The 21,846-nt window shown below is 65.2% G+C and overlaps 1 protein-coding gene across 1 annotated transcript; it reads right to left on the bottom strand.

The window, feature by feature from the left end:
• Nucleotides 1–5,392: 5,392 nt before the first annotated feature.
• LOC309821176 (sodium-dependent neutral amino acid transporter B(0)AT1) lies at nt 5,393–21,233 on the bottom strand (the record flags this gene model as incomplete). Its single annotated transcript, XM_082652339.1, has 12 exons — nt 5,393–5,596; nt 5,752–5,914; nt 7,440–7,599; nt 7,741–7,945; nt 9,427–9,583; nt 9,687–9,815; nt 11,797–11,909; nt 12,194–12,304; nt 12,808–12,989; nt 13,765–13,902; nt 14,314–14,454; nt 21,032–21,233. 12 exons carry the CDS (start codon nt 21,231–21,233, stop codon nt 5,393–5,395), a joined length of 1,905 nt encoding a protein of 634 aa, XP_082508465.1.
• Between the last annotated feature and the right edge of the window lie 613 nt (nt 21,234–21,846).

The raw sequence follows: 21,846 nt of genomic DNA, 5'->3' as shown, positions 1-21,846 counted from the left end.
ACGTCGCTGGGGGGACTGCTTCCCAAACCCACCGAGACAGTCGACACCAGGCCAGACACCCGGGCTGGTGCCTCTGTGTCTCTGGCTCACACAGAAGAGTGACGGCAAAGGCGTCTGAAGGAAGCGCAAGCCGAGAGGATCGCTGCTGGACGCCAGGGCTCCTTAAAAACCCGCACGACTTAACTGCGCCGCTTCCGGTGCCAGAGTCCGCGGACCTCCAGGGACGCGGAAGTCCGGGCGGGACAGGGCAGCGCAGAAATCGCAGCCTCTCGATGGGGGACCCCGTCCGTGTGTCTCCCTGGGGTGAACCCCGAGCCGCAGCCCGTGTCGGAGCCCCGCGGTCGGCGACCGGAGTCACCGCCGGGCCTTTGGGCTTCTACCGTCGTCTGACTTAAAGAACAGCTCGCTGCGGAGTGGCGTCTGTGTGACAGGATCCCTGGCCATCTGTCTAGATGCTCTGCTCAATTCTGTCCCAGCGTTGCCTGGCGCTTCCAGAGCGGGGGCAGAACACTGGGGTGGGGAGTCTGTGCAAGTCAGGGTGAGGCGCCGTCTGCTTCTTGCCTCTCCCTCATCCTGGGAGTTAGCAGAGGTGCTCAGGGCAGGAGAAAAGGGCCTCTCGCAGCGTGAGAAGCTTAAGTATCTCATGACGCTGCAGCGAGAGCTTCCACGACTGAAAACAGAGGCGACAGGAGTGTCTCAAAGCCCTGGGCACGGCCGCCCCGAGGGCCTCACTGTCTGGACCGCGGGGAGACGGACCTCGCAGGAAAGGGCTTCCCAGGCCCCCGGCTCCGGCAGCTCTGAGCAGCGAGTAAGGTTGTGGGCAGTGAAACGTTTGCAGACGTCAGATCCCCCGCGTGCGGAGCGTCGCCAAGGCCCTGACCTGACGCAAAGGGCGCCGAGAGGCACCCACGAGCCCCGGGTCGGGTCTGCCGCCTGTGCCTCTGCAGTTCCCGAGGGGCCCGCGTCAGAGAGGCGCTGGCCAGGAGACCCGGGACCCAGGCGCTCGCCCGACCCCAAACCGCGGGAGCTCTGGCATCTCTGGGGCAGCTGTTACAGGGGTACCTGCACTTTCAAACTCTCCTGCATGCCCTGTATCGTCTCACAATCAGGAAACAAAGACTTTATAAAGACGCAGCGTCCTTATGACCAGGAAGCCGGCAGGCGGTGCTCACGTGAGGTCTGCTTCCCACCGCCCACTGCCCCCCATCTCGCGAGGAGGGCTGGCTGTCCACCCCTGAAGGGCAAGGATGCCTCCCCGTGACCAGAAGACGGGGCGTGAGTGTCACCAGCTCCTGGGCCCTGAAAGAGACACTCCCCAAATTTCCCACCAGAGACCAACTCAGGCGGGAAGGTCGGAAGGTGCTGGGGAACCGCCGGTCTCGCAAGGGCAGAGGAGCCTCAGTTCAGAACCCACATGAGGACGAGCCTGCCTGAAAACCCCCGCCCTGAACCTGGGGACAAAACGGGCCACGTCTGCCCCCGAAGGCAGTGGTCCGGCCAGCCTGCGGCCTCATGTCCCCAAGAGCAAGTGTGACACCGAGAGAAGGCCCTCGAGTGAGAAGCAGCCCAGCTGAGCCGCTCCGGCTCCAGCCCATGGGCTTCGCTGCTGGGACCCCGAGCAAAGCCCTGGGCTCGCGCTCTGGGGTGCTGTCAGCAAGGCCGCAGCGCCTGCAGAGGGGGCCTGGGCCCTGACCGCCGCAAGCCCAGACGGGCAGCCTAGTGAACAGCACCGCAAACCTGAGGCCACTGGGCCTCAGAGGGACAAATCCCCCGGGGGCGGCAGGTCCCTAACACCCTGGAGGCTGCAGGTGGGGGCGGATGTGGAGGGTGCGCGGCTCACCTCCCCCGTAGGTCTGGCACAGGTACGGGGACCTCCAGAGGTTGCCCAGGCCCACGGCAAACCCGACGCAACTCAGGAGGCACTGGAGCTTGTTGTCCCACTTGGGCCGCTCGTCCCCTCCAGCATGCACAGGTGGGTCCGGCTCCAGGGTGCCCGCCATGCCCACCACCTGCTCCTGGCCGCAGCCCGGGACCTCCACTGGGGACGGGAAGCCGCAAGCCGGCTCCCCTGCAGGTGTGATTTTTCATGATTTAAAGGAAAACCAGTGGAGCCGGTTAATTGGTAACAACCCCCCCGCCCGCCACAACTGCGTGCCCCCGCCCCCCGCTGGCTCCCGCCCGACGCCAACAGCCCACAGCTGCTGCCACCACCAGCACGAGAACCTCAAGGATTCCAAGGCTGGGGCACCTTTAGTTGTTTTTATAAAATTTTACTTTTAATTAACTTCGTGAGATAATTGCAGACTTGCACGTTGCCGTGAGGAGCAGTACCAAGTGCCCACGCTCCCAGCCCCCCAGTGCAGACGTCCTGCAAACATCTCGCCAACGCCACAGCGGACGTGTCCGTCCCCGAGGGCCCCTCTGTCCCCTGTGTGGCCGCACCCCTGGCGGCCTGCTCCGCGCTGCGTTGCTATAGATTCGTCATCTTAGGCACCCTGTATAAACCGTGTGACCGTGGGGTCGGCCTCAGTCTCTGGAGACCCACCGGGAGGGGTGCAGTGCGGCCATGGGGCTCCGTGTCCGCTGCGCACTGGGCGGGTGGGGCTGTGAGCGGCAGCTGAGATGAACACCTGCACGCGGCTCTGTGTGGACGTGGGGCCAGCGCCCGGGCAGGACTGCCGGGCCTGGGCCGTGTTTATTTTTAAGCCGCATTTATCTTCCAAAGCGATTTCCAAACTTCTCAGATTGTCTGAACGTGAACTTTCCCTCTGGCTCCCAGTGCTCCTGTTCTGAGGATGCCCAGGTAAGTTCCAGAAGATCAGCCCTCCCCTCTGCATCCACTGGCGCCCCGGTGCCCAGGAATGCACGCTGGGTGTGAGCCCACCATTAGCCACAGGGGTCGTGGAGGGAGTGGGGGCCTGGATCCTCAGGGGGCTCCCTGGGGTGGGCGGGTGACACCAGGGCGCAGGGGAGGGGGCTTGGCCAGGCTGGGGGGACACGTGAGCCCTCGCCTTACCTCGGAGCACCCCCTGCCTGCGGGCTGGCGAGGTAGTGAGCTGTCACGGCGGATTCAGCCTAAGACTCCCCCTGGGGGCCCCCTGGACGCGTTCGCCCCGACCCAGCAGACGCTTCCACTAGGACAGGCCCGGGCCCTACATCCATAATCTCATGTTTCCTGGACGGTGGGCTTGCAGCCGGGCAGCCAAGGCCAAACGTGGGGGTCCCGGAAACGCAGGCCCCAGGGGACACATTTTTAGACATCCCTTTTTGGGTGAGAGTAAAAAGTGAGAAAAGGGAGAATCAGAGAAGATGGAAAGCAGTGGGGGGAGGGGGAGGGGAGGCTGGAAATGGGAGGGGGAGGGCAGGCCCAGCCCCGAGTGACCCACACAGGCCTTCCCCTCCGTGCCTCCAGCTCCCTCTTTTCCCTGTCCCCCCACAGTGACCCGGCCGGCAGCTCCCATATCCTGAGGTCAAGGCGCACCCACCCCCGCACTCCACCGGGCACCTCGGGTAATGGGGGCTCCGTGGGCGCAGCAGAAGCGCAGTCTGGCCCCGTCCCCTCGAGGCTGGGGCTCCGCTGCTTGCGTGTCCTCTGCATTTAGACAGCATTTAGGCCAAGAGTGTGAAAGGGAGAGATTTATTCAGACAGATGCGCGATGCCCACGAAGCCCAGATTTCTAACGATTTGCCAAATGTGAGGCCTGCAGGAAGTCCTCACCGAGCCGCAGAGAGACGGACGGGCCAACCCGGCCAGGTCACGCCTGCGAGCGCGTGCCCCTCCGTGCCCCGGGGCGGGAGGTAGCGGCGTGTGTCCAGGGGTCCGCAGCAGAGCTGTCCCAGAGGAGGGTCGGAACACTCTGGGGAGCAGGGAGGTGGGGTTCTGCGGAAGCTGGCGGGGCGTCTCCAAGTGGGAGGGACATGGCGCCGGGACCCACTCCCACTCGGGTCTCCCATCCTGCTCCGAGAATCCCCAGAAGGTCCAGTTTAACTTGAACTTCCAGATTTTTCCATGGAAAGTGGAGGCAACCAGTTCTTGGAAACAAACACCCAAGTGCCACGTGACCTGGCCTGAGAATGGGTGTCGCATCCCGTCCCTGACTGGGAGAGAGGAGCTGACGCCAGCCTTCGCCGAGCGACGCCGGGTGGACGGTCCTCCGGGCCCTCGTGGCTCCCCTGCCGTTGCTCGGGACGCGTGCACCGTCCTCCACCTCGGTGGCCAAGGCTGAGTTAGCTACCCTGTAACTCGTCTTTTCCAACACCTGGCTAAATGTTCATGCAGTTACCGTCCTCTCAAGAAAACACGAAGGGGGGTTTTCTGCCCCAACTCGCCCAAGCTGAGTTTTATTAACTATTCGTCTGTTCATGGCGGCCAGATGCAGTGATTAAGTGGGTCAGCCTTCACGACGCCGGAATGTGGCCAAGACTCGGGGGCTCTTCGCGGCCAGCAGGTGGGCGGGGCCCCACAGGACTCTGCCAGGTTCTCGCAAGCTCACTGGCCTCTTCTGGACAGGCCTTGAGAAGGGCGCTCCTAGCCACGAGGTAAAGGCCCCGACCTCACCGCGGGAGTCCCGAGCTTAGGAGGTGACAGCGAGGGGAGGGGGGGGGGCAACGAGATTATGTTCCTAGGGGCCGAGGTGAGCAGGGCACACCCAGCGGGCGCACCCCCGCTGCAGCTCTGACTCTCCCTGGGAGTGCGGGCAGGGCGGGGGGACCACCAGTCTGCTCCCGGGCCGCTGGCCTCACCTGGCAGGCACGTGTGCTACAGGGCAACGTGCGTGTGTACACACACAGCCATAGGTGTGCATGCGTACACACAGACACACACATACGCACGTGTGCACGGTGCACAGACACACGCACTGCGCACACACTCACACGTGCGAGTACATTCATGTGCCAACTCACGTATGCACCTGCTCACACATGCGCGTACAAGCACACGTACACATGCATGTGCACACACTCACATGTGTGTATACCCGCACCGGGAGGGTCCCTGCTGTCTCCTTTTGTGCACACATGCTTACATACACTGACACACGCACACATAGCCTTGCACATGTATATACACTCAGCCCTACACACATACCTATGTAGGCACACACACTGTGTACACACTTTTATACTTGTACACTTGCAATGTACACATACACACTCACACACGTGCACTCACACAGCATCCACGCATATGCAAACACTCTTGTGCACGTACGTATATACACTCACACGTGCACACGTGTGTACACAGGCACACACTCGTGTACACATACTCCCACGCAGGCACACTCACACGATACACACACACTCGTGCACACACACACGCTCACACACGCACGCACGTGCAGCCCACCCTCTCCTCTGGCACCACCCCCCGTGCTGTGGGCGGGGCCACTCAAGACCTCACGTCCCCGTTCACCGAGACCGTGGACTGCGCGCCAACCAGCCCCTGCTGGTCCCCTGCCCTCTGGAAGCAGTTCCTGATGAGCTTGTAGATGGCAAAGCCAGGGATGGCTAGGCAGGGCACCCCGGCCACGACGACCACCACGCCGTACACCCAGTTCGGGTACTTCATTTTCTGGGATTTGGGAAATTCCTCCTGGAGAGAGAGAGCGACCTTGGGGTGAGCAGACGAGGCAGCCGGGGCCTCCCTCGGGGCGAAATGCCCTCTCCCCCGTGTGACTCCCTCCTGGCCTCCAGGCTGAAGGGCGGGGGAGCCGGCCCCCAGCCCCACCGCGGAGGCCCAGGGCTCACGTAGGCCGGGTTCCAGACGCTGTACACGAGCTCCTCGTTGACGCTGATCACGAGGAAGAACAGGAAGATGGTCAGCATGAGCAGGGGGCTCACCACCCTCCACGTGACCTGCCAGAAGATGCTGGGCTTGTGGCCGATCATGAACTCGATGTCCCTGTTGAACCTGGAAGCAGAGACCGAGGGGGCTGTCGCCGGTGCACACTGAGATGCCTTTCATCCCAAGATGGCGGAGGGCAGGCAGCCTCTCCACCCCCAGACAGACGGTCCCAGTCCTGCCACGCCGCACCCTGACCCGTCACATCCTTCTGGGCAAAGGTGCACCTCCCCGAGGAAGACCACCGTGGGTGCAGCAGAAGCCGATCTGTAGCCTCTGAGAACCCCCGCCGCCCCACCGCGCCACTGCCCAGCTGGACTGTGGACTCGCGTCAGAGGTGGCCCCGGGCAGGCACTGATGCAAAGGAGGGGCCGGAACTTCTGGGGATGGAGGAGGGAAGCCGTCGAAGCCTCTGCCTCAGCCTCCTTGGCATAGCAGCAGCCCTGACCTTGGGGAACCTCACCATCTCCCCCTGTCCTGTGCCCAATGCCCTTCTGCACAGATGCGTTTGTCATCTGCAGAAATCAGAACAAAGTGGGCAGAGCGTGAACGTGAGCCGTCCAGGGCCCGGCGAACACAGACGATGCTGCTGGAGAAGCGCAGGCGCCCGGGCCTCGTCCCCCGTGGGGCCCAGGAGCCCCGTGACCGGACGCTTCCGCTCGGCCCGTCCTCCCCGAGGCAAGTGATACAGGGCAGCTGCCCCGGGCCAGTGTCTGGCTTCAACAGTCTTCCGGCTGTTCACAGAGGGATGTGCTCTCTCAGACAGTTTCACACCTGCTGCAAGGTCAGCATCACACATGCGATGACATCCGTACCTTTCCATCCGCACGTCCCTCCCTGACGTCTGCTGATGCTACACACAGCAGGTCTCCCAAGTGCGCCTCAGTCTCCCCACGGCGCCACCAGGCTGGTTCAAGTTGTGTTGCGAGTGAACCCCCTGCACGTGTGTCCTTACACACGCGCGTGCTCTTGGGGGTGCAGGGAAGGGGTCCCAAGGTGGCTCGCTCTATGGGTTTCCAGCAGATTGTTTCTGGAGCTGTGGTGAGTCCAGCTCCTACTAAGAGCCCAGGGACCGTCTTCTGGGTCCCCACCGATCCCCGATGCCCTGAACGGCTGGCCAAGGGATGGCTGACCAGGCCACACTTGTCTGCCTTTCTTTGCCTGAGAACCCTCCCCAGACCCCAGGGAGCAGCCCTGGCTGTGCAGCCCTGGCTGTGCACCCCACAGTTGGGGTGCTGGGGAAGCCCCTCTACCCACAGCAAGCGGCCTGCCTGTGCACCCACCCTGGCTTCTCTCACCCACCCCGAGACTGTGCTATCTCCTTCCGCTGCTGCCAGCGCTTATCCTGGGGCCTGGGAGCATCCGGAGGCTGGAGGGGGTACGGTTTGCATGCATGCGGGACCCCTCTTCTCTCCCTGTCGCCCTCCCAGGGCCAGGCCCCTGCCTACACCACGCCGGGCCGGAAGGGAGATGCAGGCTTGGTCCCGTGTCTTCGCGGGCCTGCCGCCCCTTGTCCTGCCCCGAACGCATCCCTTTGTCCCGTGATGGGAATGTCCCCTGGCCAGTAGAGATGGTCCTTCGCCTTCCCTCTTACCTGTCTATGCCGTACACGTAGACGACGGAGAACATCTCGAAGAAGGCAACGGTGAGCAGGGGGATGGAGCCCGCGTACCTGTCCAGCAGGGACAGCCAGTACTGGCCGGAGTTCAGCGTGAAAACTAAGGCGAGGAGGTACGTCCCCAAGCAGATGAGGCCTGCGGGGCACAGCAGGGCCATTGTCACCGGGGCAGAGCGGGCCGCCGGGGACCCAGGCCCCACATCTGCACCACGGCCGAGACCCCCGGAGCCGGTCCTCCCAGCTCTGCCCGAACAGCCCCGGCCCCGGTCCGGCCTACCTGTAAGCAGCTCCTTGGGCCACTTTTTGGGGATGACGTTGAGGTCCTGCAGGGGCACCACCACACCCTCCATGTTCCCGAACATGGACGACAGGCCCAGACAGAACAGCATGATAAAGAAGAGCACGGACCAGAGCGGGGCCGCCGGCATCCTGGTGATGGCCTCGGTGAACACGATGAACGCCAGCCCGGTGCCCTCCACACCCTGCAGGGTGCGGCAGGCGCGTCACCCAGGGGCCAGGCTGGCCCTGTTGTCAGACGGCCCCCCGCCCGCCAGCCAGCACCACGCGAATACGGCTGACGGGAGCCATTCTGGGAAACGACCAGATCTCGTCTTTTAGCCCTAAGCGTATTTTAAACCTGAGCTCGGAGGGACTGAACGGGGAACCGGCAGCCCCCGCAGGACCCACGCAGGGCCGGGATCCCATCAGAAGCCGGGGCCCAAGGCAGCATAGCAGCCTTTACGCCAGGGCCCAGGACACAAGGACTCAGCTCCGCGCAGAAGGGTGGGAGGCTGAGGGGCGTCGTCACCAGCGGCCTGGTGCCCACAACGCGGAGGAGCGTGTCCGGGGGTCTAAGAGCCCAGACCCCGTGGAAAAGACAAAAGGACGTCTGCGCTGCCCGGGGCGTGGGGAGGGGGGCAGGAGCTCTGCTGACGGAGGACGTCCAGGGTGCGGGACTGCGTGAACTTACGGCGTAAACTTACTAAAACCCTGCAAACTGCGCTGGACACGGGAGAGCTTCCAGGTGAGAACTGACACCTCGATAAGGTTGCTTTTTAAAAAGAAAGGAAATTCAGTCTCTTGGCGGGGGAGGGGGTCACTGTGACTCTGTCCCTCTCACCCGGGGCTCCCAGGGGAGAGCCAGGCAGGGAGGACCCTCTGCTCTGTGTCCACTCCTGGCGAGATTGTGCTGTTGCCGGAGAAACAGTGCCAGGCCCCCACAATGCTCCACGTGCCCCGAAATGTCGGGTGGCTCCAAATAAGAAAATTGCAAAAACAAAATTAGTAAATGTTGGCCCACGAGCATCACAGAACGAAACGTCACTAATCTTGGAGCTGGTGTTCAAAGCATTTGTGCGTCAGGCGAGGGTTTCCCAGCACCGTGACAGCCACAGGCCGTCGAGCAATTTCAAAAGTACAGTTATGGGCTTCCCTGGTGGCACAGTGGTTGAGAGTCCGCCTGCCGACGCAGGGGACGCGGGTTCGTGCCCCGGTCCGGGAAGATCCCACATGCCGCGGAGCGGCTGGGCCCGTGAGCCATGGCCGCTGAGCCTGCGCGTCCGGAGCCTGTGCTCCACAGCGGGAGAGGCCAAAACAGTGAGAGGCCCACGTACCGCAAAAAAAAAAAAAAAAAAAAAGTACAGTTATAATGACTCTGCCCTTTTTGCAGAAGAAATTAAAGTAAAAATGGACCCCGGGGTGTTTTTGTGTGTTTGACCTGAGGCCATGGAGAGGTCAGGCCCATGGGGGCCCTTGGGTCCCTGCCTCTGCATCTCGGGGCCTCACACTTGGGGCTCGTGGCCCAGCAGACGCTGGTGACCTAGACCCGGCGCCCAGGGGGCAGGAGGGGCAGGGTGGGCCGGCACGTGGCAGGGGGACGGGTCTGTCAGAACTGAGCTCCCGGGGGAAGCTTGGTGTCCACCCAAGGTGCCCGCTGCCCTGCCTCGCGGCCCAAGGTGCCTACCTCCGAGAGGAAGGTGTTCATGTCGCACGTCTGGAACTTGAGCTCTGCGTAGGCCGCGGGGTTGGAGGCATTGCACCACTGCTGCATCTCGGCGAAGTTCTCCTGTGTCACGTTGCCTTCGGGCAGGTCGAACCCATTGATGAGTGTCAAGATGTTCCTGGAAAGAGAGTGAGGCTGACTCCAGCCCCGGGCGGGCTCCCTGGAGGCGGAGGCGAGGGGCGGGGACGCAGCGGCCACCCGGGCGCCAGCCGGCCACTCACGCGCTGAAGCAGTCATCGAAGCGCTCGGTGGCCCGGAAGCCGATGATGGAGTAGACCACGGTGGCCGCGTACACGGACGTGAAGCCGTTGATCACAGACACGATGACCGAATCCATCTCGCAGTTGTTGCTGCGGACGAAAGCGGCTTCGGTGACCACAGGCCCGGGGACGCCGTGTCCACCCGGCCAGCCCGCGCCGGCACGAGTGGGACGGCCAGAGCCATCGGGCCAGCCTGGGACGGAGCCGCCCCCGGGCATGGATGGGGGAGGGGGCTCTCGGACAACCCGCCCGATGCCAGGTGACGGTCCCCAAGCCCTGCTGCGACCTGGTGGCCCCTCGGTGCCCCCACAGGCCCTGGGGACCCCAGAGCTGGAGCCGGAGATGCCTGTGTTCAAGTCTCTGCTGGGCCAGCGTCTGCTCTGGGCCCGGGAGGTGACTCGTCAGCCCCACGCGGGCAGGACGGCCTGGACCTTACAGCCCGCCAGCCACAGAGGCTTCAAAGAGGCGGCGTGGGCCAGGTGTCCCCCACCCCCTGGCCGGGACCCCTTCTGCCGGCCGCAGGCCCTCACGGCTGAGGACGCCCCCCTCCACCTGGACACCCGAAGCCTCCCTCAGCTCAGCACATGACCACTGACCTCCCCCCTCCCTGCTGCTGACAACACCATCCTTCCAGGCGCTTCCATCAGGAGCCCCAGGGAAATGCAAGTCAAACCACAGTGAGACGCCACGGCACACCCACCGAGGCGGCCGGAACCAAAACATTTGAGAGTGATGGGTGGGCGTGAGGGTGTGGAGAGACCAGGGCCGCGCACACGGCCCTGGGGGGGGCTGTGAGGTGGGGGGGCCGCGGTGGAGAACGGCGCCCCAGATGCTTAGACCTCGAGCCGCCCTGCAGCCCGCCAGCCCTGCCCCTTGGGGTACACCTGTGGGGAGCCAGAACAGGCGCACACGGAGCTTGGACGCAAACGTTCACAGCAGCCGGAAAGTGGACACAACCAGGTGCCAGCGGCCGAGGGATGATACACGGAGCCCAGCGTGGCCCGTCCACAGGCCTCAGGGCGACTCAGCCACGAAAGGAAGGAGCGTGACGAACCCCGAGGGCCTCAAGTTCAGTGGGAGGAGCCAGACACAGAGGGCGGAGCCTGGTGGAGGCCGCATCTGTGAGATGTCGGGAGGGGCTGACCCCCGGGGAGAAAGCGGCTGAGTGTTCCGGGGCCGGGGAGGGTGCGGGCTTTCTCTTGGGGGTTGGAAATATTCTGGGATTAGCGGCAATCGTTGTATGACTGTGAACACACGAAAAGCCACGGGACTGTGCGCTTTAAAGGGGGCGGGTGTGTGCGGCTGGAAGCAGCTGAATCTTCACCCTCAACTACCCCCACGCCCCGCCGCCAATCCGCTGGGCCTCACGGCGCCCTCGGCCTGGGCGACCACACTCGGCGCCCCCGGCCTGGGCGACCTCACTCGGCACCCCCGGCCTGGGCGACCACACTCATCGCCCACCCGCCGTCGGAGCCTTTGATCACGTGCTCTGGAGCCCCAGCCCGCTCTGACACCAAGCCGGCCCAGCCCCCGGCTCCAGACCCCTCGCCCTGCTCGGTTCTTCCTTTTCTCCGAGTCTCTCATTGCCTGCGACCTGACAGAAGCTCACCGTGCTGGTGCGCCTCTGCCGGACGCATGGACGCGGGACCCAGGAGCATGGGTCCTGGCGTGTGGGAGGTGGGGGCGGGCACTCCGTAAGTGCTTATGAGATGAGCGGACACCGCTGCGCTCCCCTGGAGGCCCTGGGGTGGGTGGTGTGGGTGTGGGTGTCTGTCTGGGGTGGACGGCGCGGGATACCGAGGGGTGGGGGACGGAGGGGGTAGCAGCAGCGCTCGCTGCCGCAAGGGCTAAGGCACAAAGGGGAGGCGAAAGGGTAAGCAGGTCCCGCCCGCCTGCTCACGGCCCAGCCGACCGCAATCCAAGAGGCTCGGACCGGCGCCTCTGGAGAGCGCGCGTCCCTTCCCTTCACGCTCACGGCAGGTCCGATGCGGAGACTGAGGCTCTGAGCACTGGAACACCTGGTGGAGTGACAACCCTGCCGCCCATGGGACCCTCTGTCCCTCGTACTCACTGGACAGAGTTGTAGCTGGAGAAGGAGATGAGGCCCCCAAAGGCCAGCGAGAAGGAGTAGAAGACCTGGGCCCCCGCGTCGAGCCAGGTGACTGGGTTGGCCAACTCCGTGACCTGCGGCCAAACGGACACCTTCGGCTGTGCGCCGCTGACGCGGGGGCGTGGGAGACACAGGAGGGGCGCCCAGGGGGGACGGGAGCCTGGAGGCAAGGTGACGGCCGAGGCCACCGGCAGGCGGTCAGAGGGAAAACGGCCCCGAGGAGACAGCTGATGACCCTCCACCCAGAGCCGCAGCTGAGCCGGCCCATGACCCGCACAGGCCCGGCCCACATGCAGGGACCCTGGGACCAGGCAGGCGCTGCAGTGCCCAGGCCAGCGGGTGGCCGGCGGGGACTCACGTTGGGCGTGAAGAGGAAGATAATGCCACTGGAAGCTCCCTTCAGCGTCAGGCCCCGGATCAGGAAGATGGTCAGGACGACGTAGGGCAGCGTGGACGTGACGTACACGGCCTGGGGAGGTGGCAGGTGTGGGACGAAGGAGGCCGGAGCGGGGGTGGGGGCCCCGGCCTCGAAGAGGAGGGCTGGCCACGTGGGACCTGCGCTGCTCTCCTCCGTGCGCCCCGGGCCCCAGCCTCCCTCTCTGGTTTCTATGTTCTGCTGTGAACATGGTTACTGTTTAGCTCTGCCCATCAGACGGACGTCACTGTCACTCCCCCACTCGGCTTCTTAAACATGTGCTCGAGAGCCACCTGGTCCAGCACCGAGTCTGTGGCGCGGGCCTGGGTGACTGGCATAGCCCTCCCGGACAGAGGGCATGCGGGGGCTGGGCCCCGGAGCTGGCTGAAGGGGCGGCAGCTTGGGCGTGGCCCCCCGATGCCCCCAGGGGTGCCCGCAGCTTGGGCGTGGCCCCCCGACGCCCCCAAGGGTGGGCAGCAGCTTGGGCGTGGCCCCCCGACGCCCCCAGGGGTGCCCGCAGCTTGGGCGTGGCCCCCCCCCCCCCGCCGTCCCCGCACCTTCCCGGTGGTCTCGATGCCACGGATGGTGCACACGTAGAGCACGCTCCAGGCGCACGTCAGGCACAGCAGGATCCACCACTGCACGGAGCCCGAGTCGTCGATGGAGGTGGACACGTTGAGGGTCTCCCGGTACCAGTAGTAATCCACGGAGGAGCTGCGGGCGCACTCCTCCACGTAGCCTGGCACGGGCACCCGCGTCAGTGTGGGTCACAGAGCGCACGGACCCCCAGGAAGGAAACTCGGGCCCAGGTCCCAGGGCACTGATGCCAGGGGTGCAGTGCGCCTGTGCCCAGGCATACACGTGTGTGCACACCCACACAGACACACGCAACAGACAATATGCACGCGACGTACTAGCAGGTGTGTGCGCACGCGGGCACGCTTGCATGCGATCGTGTGCACGTGCACTACTTGTGTGCATGGTTAGCATATGCACACGCCAAACGGACTTGTATGCAAACCCAGGTACAGGCACACACGTGCACACACCCTTGCACACGTGTGGCGTGCACACAGGGCCTCAACGGCCTGCCTTCTCCCCCCACCCCCACCCCGCGGCACTCAGCCATTCGGGGATCACCAGTCTTTGGGGGTCCCAGGCCGGAGCCCACACCGGGCAGCTCTGTTCAACCTCACACACTCTCGCCACTCTGAGCCCCAGGGTCCCAGGGTCCTGATTGCCCCCCAGGCTCACGGAACCACAGAGAGACCCTGTCAAGGGGGGCATGGTCTAATCCTGGCAGACCTCCCCTCACCCTCACCCCGCCCCCATCCCCAGAGACGGGAAGTTGCCCTGAACGGTCCCAGTGCGGCCAGGGAGCCCACGGGGGCAGGGCCCGCCCCTCTCTGTGCTCCGGTTTTTGCCAAACTTGGGCTACAACCACGCGAACTTCGGAGAATCAGAGGACGGCTGCTCGCGGGCCGGCGCCCCCCCCCAGGCCCTCCAGGGCTCACCTGTCTGGTTGGCGTTGAGCGGGCACTGGCTCCACGGCAGGGGGTCCTGGAAGGAGTTGAAGAAGTACCACATGACCCAGGCGATGATGGTGTTGTAGTAGAGACCCACCATGAAGGACACGAACATGGATGCGATGCCTGAGGGGGGTGGGGAGGTCACCTCTGGGGGAGCCTCCTGGCCCACTGCGTGTGCGTGGACGGAGGCCCCAGACAGCAGGGGGCAGCCCCCGGTGGTCAGCGTCCCTCCAGGTCCCTGCTCTGGGCAGGCCGTGGGGCGCTCCGCTCTCCCCACGTCTGCCCCTCCCAGGTCCTGCACGCCTGGGGACTCGGGACGTCCTCTGCTGCCCGGTTAGCCCCTGGTGGCCTGGACCCTGCAGCCACACCCCAGGAGATTCTAAGGAAGGGTTTGCAAAGGCCTCAGGGTGGGGGCCGTGGAGTCCCGGGACCTTCCTCTCCCTGAAACGTGAAGGGAAGGAAGGAGGACGGGGTGGGGCTGGCTGCCAACACGGGACCCCAGGCAGGCGCCCAAGTCTGAGTGCAGACACGCACCTACGCCCTTGAGGGCCGGGTGAATGGAGCTCCAGACGCCCACGCTCCCCTTCCGCAGCCGCTGCCCGATGGCGAACTCCAGGTGCAGCAGGGGGATCCCCTCCAGGACCAGCAGGATGAGGAAAGGGATCATAAACGCCCCTGGAGAGGGAGGGGCGGCGTGCAGTCAGGGGGCGGCTCGCTGGACTGCACAGGCCACCTTCACAGGCGTTTGTCACAAACACAAAGGATATCGCCGTCGACAATGCCCGTGGTGACGGCCAGCGGTGTTGCTGTGGGTGGGGCTCACGCCACCTCCTAACGGGGGCCGGCTCACCCTTGTCTGCCATCCCTGCAGGACGCTGTCTGCGCCACAGCCCCCGGCGGACGAGGGATGGTGTCCACGTGTAGGTGGAGCCCGGGGAGGGGCACGTGCCGGGTGAGCCCCTCAGCGGGTGTGGACACACGTGGCACCCTCACGCAAAGGTAGGGAAGGGCAGAGGGGAGAGGCCAGGGGTTCAGAGGCTGACCCGGACATCTGGCAGGAGGGCATCTGAATCTCAGGCTCAGGGACCCTGCCCTGGGGACGTGCGGGAGCAGACGCAGCACCTGCCGGCCCTGCTCCCTGACGGGCAGCAGGGCCCAGCCTGGCACCGACCAGGAGCCCCGTGAACATCTGCCGAGTGTAAATGAAGGACGGGGACGTGGTGACACCTGCTTTCATGGTGCGTGTGCGCCCACTGGGCTCTGCTACCCGGCCCACAGCGACGCCCCTTCCCACTGCTCTGTCCTCAGCACCACCACCCCCAGCCCCCAAGCCACGGTTGTACCAGCCGCCCTGGCCTGATCCAGGTCGGCCCCCCAGCTGCTCCCAACACCCTGAACCGGGCTCTGGGGAAAACAGGGGGGGCATTCTAGGTGCACACGGCCTGGCACCGCACCGGGCGCAACGCAGCCGAGATTAGCACAATCGTGGTCACCAAAGGTCGTTACATTAATCGGGACGAAGCTCAAAGCCGAAACTGGGTGATAAGAATTGGAAACACACGACTGCTTCAGGACTCACGAGCGGATCCAGGTCCAGCCCGATGGGGTCGTGCGGTTGGGTTCCCAGGACACCGGGGCTGCCAGCACTGCCCTGGGATGCTCGCTCTGTGGCACTACCTCTCCGCCCCAAGTGGCCGGTGTCCAGCTGTGAACCTACCAAGTGAGGGGGTGCCCCACATCTGCCCCTCACCCTGGGTGTGACACCCCGTCTGGAGTGTCTGTGCAGCCCCCGTCTCCCTGCCATCCCTGCGCCCACCTCTCCCCCTAGTCCTCCCTGCCCCCGCCTCCTTTCTCCGGCACGCTCATTCTCTGTTCTCCCCCAGATATCTCAAACTCTTCACTTCTGCCCCGCTGTCTCCCAGACCCCAGCCAGGCCACCACCTCCCCACACTGGCCTCCCGGTCAGCGTGCGTGTCACACCCTGAGCTAGAGGTCCTCACTGGCCTGGCGCTGTGTGTGCCAGTGAGTGCACGCATGTGTGCATTCACACGTGTGTGAGTGTGTGTGCGCCCACGGGTATGTGAATGAGTGTGTATGTGTGAGCATGTGGGCGTGTCCGTATGTATGTGGACACTCGGTGTGAGCGTGCACAGGGATGTGTGTCCTTGTGCACGGCAGTGTGTCCTTGTGCAGGTGTGTTTGAGAGTGTGTGTCTGTGTGCACATGCGTGCTGAGCACGCATGTGTGCGTGTGTGTGTCGAGAGGGACTTGGAGGGGCGGGGGGCCCACAGCCTCTGCCAGCCCAGCTTTCCCTTTAGCTCCTGGGTTAGTCCCTCGGCCTTTTCTCTTTTTCCCTCCTCCGTCTGCCTCCACAGAGCCCTCACATTGGGCGGACAGGCCCCAGAGCCCAGTGGCACCTCCGCCCTCCCCGTGGCCCTTCCTCGGTCTCCACGCCAGGACGCTGAGGGGCCATGGGCCGCAAGACTCTCTCCCAACCTGGGGCTGCAGGGACAGGCTTCTTCCGGTTCCAGGGCTGCCAGGGGGCCGAGGGCCAGGAAGCAAGGGGTGTGGGCTGTGACCACGAGGAAAGACCCCAGGAAAAGAAGGCCCAGCAGACGGATCCCCTGAGGGAGGGGAGGGGAGCTGCCCTGGGTCTGGGGACATGGCCGAAGACGTAGGCTCAGGGCAGGGACTCCTGCGATCCCTCTGTCAGTGAAGGTAAAGTTGAAATAAGATTTGTCTATCTGACGTTTTCTTGGGAGCTTGATTTGAAAATCTTTGGGGCAGAACTACCAAGAAGAAAACAACCCCAGGATTCCAAATCCCATCCCCTCCCCTCATGAGGCCACTTTTACTCACCCCCACCCCCAGTCTCCCTGCCCCTTCACCTCCATCAGGAAACTCCTATTCATCCTTGAAAACCTCGCTTGGATACACTTCTTCCAGGAAGCCCCCCCCTGCTGCCTGTGGTCCTGGCACCTCTCCCTCCCACAAGTTCCTCGGGGACTAGAGCTTCAAGAGGATGGGAGGGTGGGACCAGCACATGTCCACTGCATCCCAGAGGTGGGCTGGGCCAGGGAGCCCTCCTGTGTGCCCATGCTGTGCAGTCCGCCTGCCCAGTTCCCCCAGCCCTAGCAGCACCAGCAGGAGGCAGGCACTCTGCACCTTGTTCTTTCCAGGGATGTGCGGTTCTTGGCTTCTTTTCTCTCAAGAAACTCAGGCTCCAGGGAATATGCCTCTTCCCTTTTTAAACGGGCTTCCCTTCTGTGGGGGCAGGTGTGGAGGAGGCGGAGGGACAGAGGAAGGAGGGCTGTGGGTCTCAGTGAGGGAGGAAAGCCACGTAAGTGCCCGGTGCCCGGCATGGTTCCAAAGGTCCCCAGAGACGGAGACGGCCCCCGCGGAGGGACACACATGCAGAGAGAGATGCGGGGGCAGGAGACGTAAACACCACCCCACCCCACCCCCGCCCCGGGATAACGACATGGAGTTTCTCTCCGAAAATCAGGAAGCCAGACGCCAGACGAGGGAGGAGGGAGCTGCCGGAAGAGGGCCTGGCAGTGGCCCACGTGGCGCAGGTTCGGGTGCGGGGTACCTCTCAGCTTTGGAGTCTCCCAGGGGCGCCTCATTTTTGTTTAATCATGAAGGATAATCGCAGACCCTCAGTCGGCTTCCAGGAGGAAAGCGAAGTGGAAACTGAGGCTGCTGCCCTTCCCGTGTCGAGGATTTGCCCGGGGACTTGGGGTGGTCCCGTGCCTGGGCTTGTGTTGGGTGTGGGCAGCAGGTGCCTCAGCTGAGGGCCAGCCTCCCCCGGACACTGCCCTTCCCCAGACACCCAGGGAGGGGCCGTGGGTCCCCCCGCCATTTCCCCAAATGACACCACCGCCCGCCCTCACCCAGGGCCTGCCCTGCATCCCTGCCAGTCCCGTGATCTGGACTTAGTGCCCGGGAGACCCTGCTCGGCTGCCGCGGAGCCGGCCTGCGGGAGGAGCCCAAGCCGCGCGGGCGGGTCCTGCCCTCCCCGGGCCTGGTCCACCCTGCTGGTCTGTGCGGTCCCAGTCAACATCTGGCAGAGCGGACCCCTGAAAGGCGTCCAGGTCCCCCAGGCCAGGGGACGCCAGAGCCCCGAGGCACCGCCCTGCGGGCACAGCAGCTGCCCTGAGGGCCTGGGGGCGGAGAGGAGGCCTGGGTTTGTCCAGGGCCTAGAGGTCACGACCCCAGAAGTGGGACCACCCGGGACCCCGCACTCCCGCGGGCCCTGCTCTGCCCTCCTCGCCTGGGCCCTGTCGCCTGCGGGAGCACCCAGCCCGTGTGTGCCCCGGGTCTGCTGGACGGGCAGAGGTGGCCATCGCAGAGGGAGTGGACAGAGCCGGGGTGTGGAGACTGGCGATCCAGGCACCCCGGGGGGGCCCACCTCCTGGAAACCCAGATGGCGCGGGGGAGGGCGGGGTGCGGCGTGGGGACCAGGGAGCTGAATGCAAGCGTGGCGCCCGATGCTGAACTCCTGGTCGGAGCAGAAGACAGGCAGTAGGTGCACTGCCCGCTTGCCGGCTGGACATATAACCATGCGTGCGGAGCCCACGGAACGCTCACCGGGGACTTGGGAAGGAGGGGCACAAAGGACGAAGGAGGAGATTCCTGAAGTGAGGCCACCCTGAGGCGTCGAGGGAGGAGCGGTGCGGACGGGTGGGGGAGGGGGGTGGGGAGAGATGCCAGCTTCCCGCACCCCCCAAGCCCAGAAAAGCAGTAGGTTCTTTCCAAGCCCCAGGGAGCTGAAACAGCCGGGGCTCCCACACCCGCCCGCCCAGGGGGCTGCTCTGGGCCAGCAAGCTCCTCCTCTGTGGCTGGAGCCACAAGCCTGCCTGCAGCTCCTTCAGCGTCACAGACCCCTGCTCTCTGCTAACAGCAAACACTCACCCCAGAGCAGAGGCGAGCGGAGGCCAGGCCAGCCCGCGGGAGGGTGGAGGCGAGGGCTGCACACCCGCACCCCCTGCTAGCGGAGATGCCGGGACCCACGGGAGACCCAGAACCAGAGGCCAGTGACTGCACGGTCCCCCAGGGTCGTGCAGCAGCCGCTCGGCGCGCACGTGGCCACACACGCAGCAAACAGCGGGAAAGCATTGCCGATGCTCAGCCTGGGTCGGGGGCCGGGGGGTCTTTACTGTGGCCTCCGGGGGCCTGGGGTCTTTACTGTGGCCTCCGGGGGCCTGGGGTCTTTACTGTGGCTTCCGGGGGCCTGGGGTCTTTACTGTGGCTTCCGGGGGCCTGGGGGTCTTTACTGTGGCTTCCGGGGGCCTGGGGTCTTTACTGTGGCTTCCGGGGGCCTGGGGGTCTTTACTGTGGCCTCCGGGGGCCTGGGGTCTTTACTGTGGCCTCCGGGGGCCTGGGGTCTTTACTGTGGCTTCCGGGGGCCTGGGGTCTTTACTGTGGCCTCCGGGGGCCTGGGGTCTTTACTGTGGCTTCCGGGGGCCTGGGGTCTTTACTGTGGCCTCCGGGGGCCTGGGGTCTTTACTGTGGCTTCCGGGGGCCTGGGGTCTTTACTGTGGCTTCCGGGGGCCTGGGGGTCTTTACTGTGGCTTCCTCTACTTTTCTGTATTTACTTTTTTTCATAATATAAAGTTTAAAGTAAAGTAAAAGATCGTCTGCTTCTTGAATGACCCAAAACTCCTGGAAATAACTGGAGACAAAGTAAGTTTTCACCAAGCCATAACGGACGGTCAGTGTGGGAGGAGGTCAAGAACCTTCAAAGGCGGCATTTTCTCCGCAAGCTGGACAACCACCCCCCTCCCTCCTAGCTGGCTCTGCGGGGGCTGAACGTCACCCTGATGGGTCCCCGGCCACCCGCTGCCTTGTCCTCAGGGATCGTCTCCCGGGTGTGGAGGACAGGACGCCCAGCTCCTGGCCTGTGAGCTGGCCCAGAGGACTGTGGTCAGGCCCTCCAGGGGCGGGGGGGGCGGGTGGACCAGAGTCCCGACCTGTCCGGGGCAGGGCGGGCGGCAGCCTCGCCCAGGGTGCCAGGGGCTGGACCTCCACCCTCGCCCAAGCTGAGGAGGGGCGGGGCCGCCTGAGGGAGCCCAGCTGCCTCCATCAGCGGGGTCTGCAGGCCGCTCTCGCGCTGCCCCTCGGGCTCCTGGCCAGCGTGCAGCTGCGCCCGGAAACCCCACTTCCCACGGGGAGCTGTTCCTAGTCAAGGGCCTAGGCTCCCTGGGAGTCTGAGGTCTTGGTTTCTGCTCTGTCACTCTCACTGAAGACCCTGCAGCTGCTGCCCGCGTGGTCCTCCCGGGCGTCCCTGCCCGACTCTGGGGTCCCAGTCCCCTCTTCTCAGGGACAAGCCCCTGGCCTCCACCCACAAAGTGGGTCCATCCCGAGCCCCCCGGGGCCCACCTGCAGAGGAAGCATTCAGCCCTTCCTCCCTGCCCACCTCCTGTCCCTGGGCTGGACTCGAGGCTGGGACCCTCCGCCAGGACGGCCCTTCAGGGGCCGTGACCAGCAACTTCCAGAGGGGGGCACCAGCCTCACTGAAGCCGCTGAGAGCCCGGCAAGAACAGGCCGGACTCAGGCTGGGGGTCCTGACCTCGCAGGCTCCCTGGGGCCCCAGGCACAGAGGGAAGCGCAGCCTGGACCAGAGGCTCAGAGGACACACCCTCGCAGACACTCGGGAGCTCGAGCCCTTGGGGGCGGCACTGCGGGGACCCCGGGAGGCCACCTCCACGTCTGCTCTTCTGGGGGACACTCGTGTCACAAAGCCTGGGAGAGCCCGCAGCTTCCTCAGTTAGAACTGACTCAGGCCACTGGAGGGCGCTCAAGAGCCCACAGAAGCAGGAGCATCCCCAGAGCATCCGACCCGCCAGCTCTCGGCCGTCCCGTGAGCGCTGCACCTGCCCCAGACCTCCTCCCCGGTCCCGTTCCCCTACCCCAGGCCGGCATGGAAGGTGACACACGGGGCGGGCTCAGCCCGGTGCCCACATGGCAGACTCACCAAGGGCCGGCGTCACTGCCCGTCGGGCCAGCACCTTCCACGCTCAGAGGAGGCGCTTCCCCTGAGGAGCGGCCGGCTCCTCCCTGACCCCCGCCCCCGGGTCAGACCAGGTCTGGGAACGGGGCAGGGCTCCAGGGTGCTGGAGCACGGGGGCCCACCTGACGCGCAGGCCCTGGATGCGCCGGCCCGGCGCGCCCGGAGCCGAGGGGCTTGCCGGCCCCCAGGCCGCAGTGGGGCCTGGGCGGAGGCGTGTGCGTCGCCCGCCCCCCCGCCTACCTCCGCCGTGGCTCTGGCACAGGTAGGGGAAGCGCCACACGTTGCCCAGGCCCACGCAGAAGCCCACGCAGGTGAGCATGTACTGAGCCTTGTTGTCCCACTTCGGCCGGGAGCTGCTCTCCTGCTTCTCCAGGGTCTCCAGCTCGGCCAGCGTGGGGATCCGGGCCTCCAGGCCGGGGTTGGGCAGCAGCAGCCTGACCATGGCGGGCGCAGGTGGGTCCCTCAGGCGCGGCCGGAGCAGAGGGTAAGTGGCCACGGGCCGGAGCCCCAGCACTTTATAGGGAACCTTTGGCACCTCACCCCGAGCACCTGGGCCGAAAGGAAGCGTCAGCAGATCTGGAGGGCGAGTCCACCAGACTGTTAATGCCTTATCTGCAGAGGCGCCGTGGACCCTCCGGGCTGCTCCCTGGCGCTGCCGGCCCCTCCCCCTGTGCAAACGCCAAGGCAGCGGCTCAGGTGAGCCTCGCCCACCCCCACCCCCACCACGCACACCGGACTCTCCGGGAAGAGGGACCCGATGGTAGGACAGCCGCCTGGCTCTGCAGGACTCGGGCTCTCCGCACCCTCGGAGCCCCGCCCACCGGCCACAGCCCCCCCTGAGGAGGACGGGAGGGGCCCTCTTTCCCCAGCTCTCGCTGCCAGCGCGGGGACGCGGGGCATCCTGACCGCCTTCCAGCTGGAGCCCTGGATCCTGGCAGCAGCCCGCAGCCCTGTCTACGCTGAGCTCGGTGCCGCCTAGACCCTCCGGCCCGAGCTCTGGGCTCTAAATAGGTCCTCAGAGAGCGGGGCCACCGGCGCCCGGTGCCCAGAGCTGC

This window comes from Grampus griseus (genome assembly GCF_964374135.1).
Source record: "Grampus griseus genome assembly, chromosome: 3".
NCBI lineage: Eukaryota > Metazoa > Chordata > Mammalia > Artiodactyla > Delphinidae > Grampus > Grampus griseus.
This window is presented reverse-complemented; position numbering and strand designations above follow the sequence as displayed.